At 48.0% G+C, this 10,243-nt stretch overlaps 1 protein-coding gene across 1 annotated transcript in view; it reads right to left on the reverse strand.

The window, feature by feature from the left end:
- Positions 1-690: 690 nt before the first annotated feature.
- The window catches only part of LOC112077065 (mitogen-activated protein kinase kinase kinase 3-like), a gene marked incomplete at its 5' end in the record, with an annotated part of 42,426 nt that continues 32,873 nt past the window's right edge, over positions 691-10,243 (reverse strand). Inside the window, 4 exons of the mRNA XM_070441555.1 lie at positions 691-714; positions 912-1,004; positions 5,348-5,449; positions 8,154-8,227. Of these exons, the coding sequence (XP_070297656.1) occupies positions 691-714; positions 912-1,004; positions 5,348-5,449; positions 8,154-8,227 (293 nt within the window). The remainder of the gene's footprint in view (positions 715-911; positions 1,005-5,347; positions 5,450-8,153; positions 8,228-10,243) is intronic.

Here is a 10,243-nt window from a genome sequence, read left to right on the forward strand (position 1 = left end):
AATTCAACATTATGGCTGTCTATTATATGCTGTGAGTGGGGTGCATCAGTTTAATACTCATGGATCAAATCTCAACCAAATATTCAAAAATTACCCCAATTGAACAGGACTGGTATCCAGTGGGAAGGCTACTTGTCTGAAAGATTTACTGATTTAGATACAGTGCATGTGGAAAATATTAGACCCTTTTCCCACATTTTGGCAGCCCAGACCATCTCCGGTACGCAGCCAGACTCGCTTTCCACGCAGTCTGCGTCCAGACTCACTGCAGCCCAGCCGATCTCCACGCGCAGGTCCCAGCCTGACTTTTCCCACGCCTGCCAGCCGACTCCCACGCGCACAGCCGACTCCCACGCGATATCCGGCAGTTGAGAGCTTTTGGTGCAGCCCAGGCCCGGACTCCGATCGCAGCCCAGGCCGCTCCACGCAGCCCAGGCCGACCTCTACGCACTCGCCGATCCCACGCAGTTCCCAGGCCGACTTCTACGCAGCAGCCGATGCCGACTCCCACGCAGCCCGCCGACTCCTACGCAGCCCAGCCGCCGTACTCCCGCAGCCCAGCCGACTCCTACGCACCGGCATGACTTCAACAAAGATGGTGAGTTTTCCTCTTCTCCAGGTTCCTGGATAGACCCGTGAGTACTGAACGATCCCGCTCATTGATGCATTGGTTCTTCAAATCAGCTGCACTCACACTCCAGAGCATTTCACCTCCTGGAGGGGGGAGATAAGGGGGAGAGAGGGGGGAGGATATAAGGGGGAGAAAAAAAGAAGGGGAGATATAGGGAGAGAGGTAAATCTGTGTTCTCAGGTAGCTCGTATGTTCTGACAGGAATCTGATCCCTCCCACTGCACCTTTGGGCTGGTTCCCTGACAGCTCGGGTCAAAGGATGTTTGGCGGCCATGCTCACCGTCCGGTGGTCGGCGTCGTACCAGAGGTAATACTCGCCAAACGCCCACGACCCAGCAGCTTCCCTGACGCAGTTCACCAGGCGCCTGCGGAGCTATGAGACGAACACACCGGCGACGTTATAAACAGGAGAACCAACCGCCGTATAAACTAGGAGAATTCATCACCCCACGTCATTAGATACTAGGAGACCACACCCCACGTTATAACTAGAGAACACATCCACGGTCATAAACTAGGGAGAAACACCCCACGTCATAAACTAGAGAACACAACCCCACGCTATTAAACTAGGTAGAACACACCCACGCTATAAACTGGAGAAACACTACCCACGTTATATACTAGGAGAACCCTATTCCCCACGTCATAAACACTAGAGAACACACCCACGTTATAAACTAGGAGAACACACCCCACGCTATAAACTAGGAGAACAACGCACGGTCATAAACTAGGAGAACACACCACGTTATAAACTAGGAGAACACACCCACGTTATAACTAGAGAAACACCCACGTCATCAAACTAGAGAACACACCCCACGCTATAACTAGGAGAACACACCCCACGTTATAACTAGGAGAACACCACCCCACGCTATAAACTAGGAGAAAACCCCAGACGTTATAAACTAGGAGAAACATCCCCTACGGTCATAAACTAGGAGAACACACCCCACGTTATAAACTAGGAGAACACACCCCACGTCATAAACTGGAGAACACAAGACCCCGCGTCATAACCTAGGGAACAAAGAACCCCGCGTCATAAACTAGAGAACACACCCCACGTCATAAGCTAGGCAGAACACCCCACCTTATAACTAACGGAGAAGCACACCCACGTCATTAACATAGGCAGAACACACCCCACGTCATAAACTAGGAGAACACCCCCACGTTAAAACTAGGAGAACACACCCCCAGTTTACACTTAGGAGAACCACCCCACGTTATGCACTAGGAAGACACACCCACGTTTATATAACTAGGAGAACACACCCCACGTACTAAACTAGGAGAACACACCCCGACGTATAAACTAGGTAAACCACCACGTTCATAAACTAGGGGAGAAACACACCCCACGTTAAACTAGGAGAACACCCATCGTTATAAACTATGGAGAAACACCTCCCGTCATAAAACTAGGAGAACACACCCACGTTAATAAATGCTAGGAGAATACACCCCCATCGCTATTACAACTAACCAGGACGTTATAAACTAGGAGAAAATACACACCCCACGTCATAATAACAACTAGGAGAACCCGCATGCGTTATAAACTGGAGAACACACCCACGTCGATAAACTAGGAGAACAATTATATCCGTACCACGTTATAAAAACCTAAGGAGACACAACCCACGTCCATAACTAGGAGAACAACTCTTTGTGCAATCGTTACACTAGGAGAAACATCCCAGACGTCATAAACTAGGAGAACACACACGTCATTAAACTCGAGAACACACCCACGTCATAAACTAGGCAGAAACACAACCCCACCCGTCATAAAACTAGGAAGAACCACCCCACGTTATAACTAGGAGAACACCACCAGCCACGTCATAACTAGGAAGAACACACCGCCGTGTATTAAAACTAGGAGAAACAACGACCGTCCAACTCCCTGGCGTCATAAACTGAGATCAACACGCCCAACGTCATAAACTAGGAGAACACACCCCACGTTCTAACTAGGAGAGAACTACACACGCCCTACGATTGTATAGAACTAGGAGAAACCACACCCCAGCGCTAATAAACAGGAGACAACCCCAGCATAATAGGGAGAACACACACCCCACGTATACTAGAGAACACCCAAGCGTCATAAACTAGGAAGGAACACACCCCAACGTCAATAAACTAGGAGAAACTACCCCACGCGCTATTATGAACTCGGAGGAACACCCCCAGTTATAAACTAGGAAACCCCCCACGTTTAAAAGCGTAGGAGAGACACGACCCCCCACGTTATACAACTAGGAAGGAACCGCCCACGGTCATAATACTAGGAGAACAGCCCCCATATCGTCATACCTAGGAAGAACACACCCACGTCAATAAACCTAGGAGAACACTACCGCACGTTATAAACTAGGAGAACACAATACGCACCACAGCTATAAACTAGGAGAACAACTCAACGTTATAAACTAGGAGCACACCCAGGACACGCACCAGGGCGTTATAAACTGGGAGAACACCCCCCACGTTATAAATAGAGAAAGCATATCCCAAGCTACTTAAAACGTCATAACTAACTCCTTCCGGCGTACCAATCCCACAGTATGTATTAACGTTCCGACTACCAACTCCCACACACGATCTCAGACGTACCAACACTCGGCTTCATAAAACGTGTCCGAGACGTACCAACTCCCCATACGTCTGTCCGCGTAAGCACTCCGCACGTCGTGTTCCTACGTCCAACTCCACTCCAAAACAGTGTCCGACGTACCAACTCTTCCAAAAAAGTGTCGACGTTCACTCCACACCGTGTCATACCAGTACACTATAACTTGAACCCAGACTGACTGTATTAGACAAACCCCACCAATGCACTGGTTTGACCAGAGCCCAGGGGTGCCATTTCTGGGAGTAACCTAATCCTTGTTTACCTTCCCATGAACAGGCTGGCAAATCTCCCCTTGTTACCTTCCCATGAATCAGGCTGCAATCTCCTTGTTACCTCCCTATAAAAGGCTGCATCTCCTTGTTACCTTCCTTATGAACAGGCTTGCATCCTCCTTGTTAACTTCCCTATACATGGCTGCATCTCCTTGTTACTTCCCTATGGAACAGGCTGCATCTCTTGTTACTTTCCCTATGAACAGGCTGCATTCCTTGTTACCTTCAGCTTATGAACAGGCTTCATCTCCTTGTTAACCTTCCCTCATATCAGGCTGCATCTCCTTGTTACCTTCCCTATAACAGGCTGCATCTCCTTGTTACTCCCTAGTGGTAAACAGGCTGCATCTAACTGCTAACTTCTATCTATAGCATCTGTTTAATTCAACCACCAGACAGACTATTAAACTATCCAGACGGGAAATACCCCAGAAACAGGAAAGTCAACACATTCAGTTTACAGTTTTCATGTTGCGCAGAGATTTATCGTAAGAGAGAGTCAGAGGGCGTCACCCAGAGTTTCACCTCAGCAATCCTCAACAATACTGTACTGTAATATACTTAGTCGTCTTAGTCTTCGTCAGAGAACAACAAGCCGTCTTGTCAGAGAACCCCAACGAGTCGTCTGTCAGAGACAACCAACGCCCCGTCTGTCAGAGAACCAACATTGCCGTCTGTCAGAGAACCCCACCCGTCTGTCAGAGAACCAACAGCCGTCCTGTCAGAGAACAACGAGCCGTCCTGTCAGAGAACGCAAACATGCTCTGTCAGAGAACCAAACACAGCCGTCTGTCAGAGACCCACTAGCCCGTCTGTCAGCAGGAAAACCATCAGCCGTCTGTCAGACGAACCATCATCTCGTCTGTCAGAGAACCATCAGCCGTCTTGTACAGAGAACCATCAGCCGTTGTCAGAGAAACAACAGCAGTCTGTTCAGAGACCCAACAGCCGTCTGTCAGAGATACCACAGCCGTCTGTCAGAGAATCCAACAGCCGTCTAGGTCAGAGAACCAACAGCGTCGCTCAACACCGCCGTCGTTCAAGAGAACCAAACAGCCGTCTGGTCAGAGAACACAACAGCCCGTCTGTCAGAGGAACCACCGTCTGTCAGAAGAACCAACAGCCCGTCTGTCAACGAACCATCAGCCATCCTGTCAGGAACATCAAGCCATCTGGAGGGCCTGGTATGTCTGAATGTAACCAGAAGTTCGTATAGTAGGGCCTGGTATGTCTGAATGTGTAACCAGAGGTTCGTTAGAGGGCCTGTATGCTGAATGTAACCAGGAAGTCGTTTAGAGGGCCTGGTTGTCTGAAATGTTAACCAGGAAGTCGTTAGAGGGTCTGCGTATGGTCTAATGTAACACAGGATAGTCGTTAGAGGGCCTGGTAATGTCCTGAAATGTACCAGCGAAGTCGTTAGAGGGTTCCTGGTATGTCTGAAGCTAACCAGGAAGTCGCTTAGAGGGCCTATGTATGTCTGAATGTAACCAGGAAGCTGTCTTAGAGGGCCTGGTTATGGTCCTGAAATGTAACCAGAAGTCGTTAGAGGGCCTGGTATGTCTGGAATGTAACCGCGAGTCGTTAGAGGGTTCTGGTATGTCTGAATGTAACCAGGAAAGTCGTTTAGCCAGGGCCTGGTATATCAATTGTACCAGGATGTCGTTTAGAGGGCCCTGTGTATTCTGAATGTAACCAGGAAGTCTATTATTTGGGTGTAACTCGCACATTTGGTGCTTCTTGGGCAGGGCAGCTCGTTCTCCTTGACTTCGGCCAGTGTTTGAAGGTCTGCTGTACTGTAGAGTGCTGTCCTCCGTTGTATACTCCGGGCTGACTTGGATGGAACCAGCTGAAACAGGTTCTCCTGAGGCAGGAAGCTTCCGAGGGGAACGTCCTCCGACACTGGACCACACACACAACACCACACACACACACACCACACACCACCACACACACACCACACCAACACACACACTCACACACACAACACACACACAACCACACACAACCACACGACCACACACACACAACAACCCACACACACACACACAACGTTACATATTTATGCATACCCATGTTAATTTTCACTAAGAGCACACACGCATACCACACTCAGCATTCATAAAGTACGACAATGGACCGTAAAAGCAAGCAATACTACAAAACTATCACGCTCTGCGTGAATGAAAGAGATTACGCATATTATGGACACGTGTGAAACTGATGGTATTTGCGAGGCTTAAAACCTGTAGGTTTACTTGCAAGGTTTAAAAATAGAAAATAGAACTGACTTCCTATTTTACCTCTTGGAACGCAGACGCTCGTTGGCGGCACAATAGCAAGTGTGGGTGCAATAATTGAACTATATGTATTCTAAATTGTATTTTCTATGCACGCCGACGCGAGAACAGTGTAGTCGCCTCTCTAGGCCTGCACGACTCCCCCCTACTGAGATACCTACCTGCAACCCTCATCCTCCACATACAACACCCGTCTGCCAGTCCATTCTGTTAGAGGTCCCAAAGCACACACATCCCTGGGTTGCTCCTCTTTTCAGTTCGCTGCAGCCAAGCGCTGAGCGACTGGAACGAGCTGCAACAAACACTCGAACTGGACAGTTTTATCTCCATCTCTTCATTCAAAGACTCAAATTGGCAAACGTACTGCAAATTGAGAAATCATGTGACTAAACTTAATAAAAAGAAGAAGGAACTACACTATGAAACAAACTTGCCACATTTTCAATCTAAACCAACTAGAGAGWGTGTTCCCTCAGACCTGGAGGGAAGCTAAAGTCATTCCGCTACCTAAGAATAGTAAAGCCCCCTTTACTGGCTCAAATAACCGACCAATCAGTCTGTTACCAACCATTTGTAAACTTTTGGAAAAAARTGTGTTAGACTAGATACAATGCTATTTTCCTGTAAACAAATTGACAACAGACTTTCAGCATGCTTATAGGGAAGGACACTCAACAAGCACAGCACTTACACAAATGATGGATGAATGGCTGAGAGAAATTGATGATAAAATGATTGTGGGGGCTGTTAGACTTCATTGTGGCTTTTGACATTATTGATCATAGTCTGCTGCTGGAAAAACATTACCGTTCAACAGTTTGGGGTCACTTAGAAATGTCCTTGTTTTTGAAAGAAAAGCATATTTTTTGTCCATTAAAATACATGAAATTGATCAGAAATAATGGGCCTCTGTACACCTATGTAGATATTCCCTTAAAAAACAGCCGTTTCCAGCTACAATAGTCATTTACAACATCAACAATGCCTACACCGTATTTCTGGTAAATTCTATGTTATTTTAAAATGAAAAATAAAATAAAAATAAAAATGCTTTTCTTTCAAAAACAAGGAATTTCTAAGTGACCCCAAACTTTTGAATGGTAGTGTGTGTGTGTTATGGCTTTACACCCCCTGCTATATTGTGTTATGGCTTTATTGTGTTTATGGCTTTACACCCCCTGCTATATTGTGTTATGGCTTTACACCCCCTGCTATATTGTGTATGCTTTATCACCCCTGCTTATTGTGGATAAAGAGTTACCTGTCTAACAGAACACAGAGGGTTCTTTAATGGAAAGAGGGGCAGGAGAGCGAGGTTCTCCCCTCACCTGCCCCTCCTGTTCTCCCCCTCGCTCGCCCCTCCTGTTCTCCCCTCGCCTGGCCCTCCTGTTCTCCCCTCGCCTGCCCCCCTGTTTCTCTCTCGCCTGCCCTCCCCTGTTTCTCCCCGCCTGCCCCTCCCTGTTTCTCCCCTCGCCTGCCCTCCCCTGTTCTCCCCTCGCCTGCCCTCCCGTTCTTCCTCACCTCCCTCCTGTTCTCCCCTCGCTCGCCCCTTCCTGTTCTCCCCTCGCCTGGCCTCCTGTTCTCCCCTCGCCTGCCCCCCCCTGTTTCTCCCCTCGCTGCCTCCCCGTGTTCTCCCCCTCGCCTGCCTCCCCTGTTTCTCCCCCTCGCCTGCCCCTCCCGTTCTCCCCCTCGCCTGCCCTCTCCCTATTTGTACTGTTCTGGTGGTGTACACCTAAGTATAGCTGAAGTGTCTGTTCAGTATCAGTGTAATCCTCAGAGTTATTAGAAGTAGTAAGCCTATATGGATACTAGCACTAGATGTCATCATAACTATATTGTGCCTGTGTTAGAGGTTGAACTGAAAACGAATCTTCCTTCTGGGAGTAATGGAGCAGCATCGTTCAGTGAGAAGCCCTCTTACTGTTAACGATGGAGCAGCATCGTTCAGGAGAAAGCCCTCTTACTGTGTACCGATAGAGCAGTATCGTCAGGAGAAAGCCCTCTACTGTGTACGATGGAGCAGCATCGTTCAGGGAAAGCCCTCTTACTGTGTAACGATGAGAGCAGCATCGTTAGGGAAATCCTCTTACTGTGTAACGATAGAGCAGCATCGTTCAGGGAGAAAGCCCTCTTACTGGGTAAAGATAGAGCAGCATCGTTCAGGAGAAAGCCCTCTTACTGGGTACGATAGAGCAGCATCGGTCAGGGGAAAGCCCTCTTACTGTGTAACGATAGAGCAGCATCGTTCAGAGAAAGGCTTAACTGGGTACGATGGAGCAGCATCGGTTCAGGAAGAAGCCTCTACCATCGCTGTAGTCTTTGCTGCCATTGGACAAGTGGAATTGACGAGGGAAAGTTCCCTCTTTACTGTGGCGCCCTGCAGGGGGGAGCAGAGACAGAGATCAGTCAGCCGGTCAGACGGTCAGTCAGTCAGCCAGACGGTCAGCCAGCCAGTCAGTCAGCCAGCAGACGGTCAGCAGCCAGACGGTCAGCAGCCAGTCAGTCAGCCAGCCAGACGGTCAGCCAGCCAGTCAGTCAGCCAGCCAGTCAGCCAGCCAGCCAGTCAGTCCGGTGTCCAGTCAGCAGCCAGTCAGCCAGCCAGTCAGCCAGCCAGTCGGTCAGCCAGCCAGACGGTCAGCCAGCAGACGGTAGCCAGCCAGTCGGCCAGCCAGTCGGCCGGCGGTCAGCGTTGTCACTACAATACAGTTACAATGATAGTGGCCCTCTAATCACATTGCTAAACAGTGGAACAAGTAAGCAACAGCAGACAGTCATGTCCTACTATTGATGATGATGAAGGGAGAGGAGAAAGTATTGCTGAAATAATGTTACGAAAGCCTACATCCCCACATCCTGGAGAGCTGAGATGACAAATCAAATCAAGCTATATTAGTAACATGCATTTCACCTCACAGTGAAATGCTGAATACAACAGGTGTAGACCTCAGTGAAATGCTGAATACAACAGGATGTAGTAGACATCACAGTGAAATGCTGAATACAACAGGTGTAGTAGACCTCACAGTGAAATGCTGAATACACCAGGTGTAGTAGACCTCACAGTGAAATGCTGATACAACAGGTGTAGTAGACCTACAGTGAAATGCTGAATACAACAGGTGTAGTAGACCTCACAGTGAAATGCTGAAACAACAGGTGTAGTAGACCTTACAGTGAAATGCTGAATACAACAGGTGTAGTAACCTCACAAGTGAAATGCTGAATACAACAGGTGTAGTAGACCTCACAGTGAAATGCTGAATACAACAGGTGTAGACCTACAGTGAAATGCTGAATACAACGGTGTAGTAGACCTCACAGTGAAATGCTGAATACAACAGGTGTAGTAGACCTTACAGTGAAATGCTGAATACCACAGGTGTAGTAGAAACCTTACAGTGAAATGCTGAATACAACAGGTGTAGAACTTAGTGAAATGCTGAATACACAGGTGTAGTAGACCTCACAGTGAAATGCTGAATACAACAGGTGTAGTAGACCTACAGTGAAATGCTGAATACAACAGGTGTAGACCGTACAGTGAAATGCTGAATACAACAGGTGTAGAACTTAGTGAAATGCTGAATACAAAGGTGTAGAACTTAGTGAAATGCTGAATACAACAGGTGTGACCTCACTTACTTACGAGCCCCTAACCAACAATGCAGTTTAAAAAAAATACAGATAAGAATAAGAAATACAAGTAAACTCATAAAAGCAATTAAGAGCAGCAGTAAAATAACATAAGTGAGACTATATATCAGGGGGGCATCGGTTAGTCGAGGTAATTGAGGTAATATGGACATGTGGGTAGAGTTATTAAAGTGACTATGCATAGATAATAAAGAGTGCAGCAGCGTTCCAGAGGGAGGAGGGGGGGGAATAGTATGTAGCCATTTGATTAGATTTTCAGGAGTCTTATGGCTTGGGGGTAGAAGCTGTTCAGAAGCCTCTTAGACCTCGACTTGGCGTTCCGGTACCGCTTGCCGTGCAGTAGAGAGAGAACAGTCTATGACTAGGGTGGCTGGAGTCTGACTTTTTAGGGCTTCCTCTGACACCGTCTGGTAAAGAGGTCCTGGATAGCAAGAAGCTTGGCCCAGTGATGTACAGGGCTGTCACACTACCCTCTGTAGGGCCATTAGGTTGAGCAGTACCAGACAGTGATGCAACCGGTCAGGATGCTTTCGATGTTGCAGCTGTAGAACCTTTTGAGGATCTCAGGACCCATGCCAAATCTTTTCAGTTTCCTGAGGGGAATAGGTTTTGTCGTGCCCTCTCACGACTGTCTTGGTGTGCTTGGACCATGATAGTTTGTTGGTGATGTGGACACCAAGGAACTTGAAGTGCTCAACCTGCCTCCACTGCAGCCCTGTCGATGAGAATGTGGGCCGTA

The sequence above is a fragment of the Salvelinus sp. IW2-2015 genome, unplaced genomic scaffold, assembly GCF_002910315.2.
Source record: "Salvelinus sp. IW2-2015 unplaced genomic scaffold, ASM291031v2 Un_scaffold4245, whole genome shotgun sequence".
NCBI lineage: Eukaryota > Metazoa > Chordata > Actinopteri > Salmoniformes > Salmonidae > Salvelinus > Salvelinus sp. IW2-2015.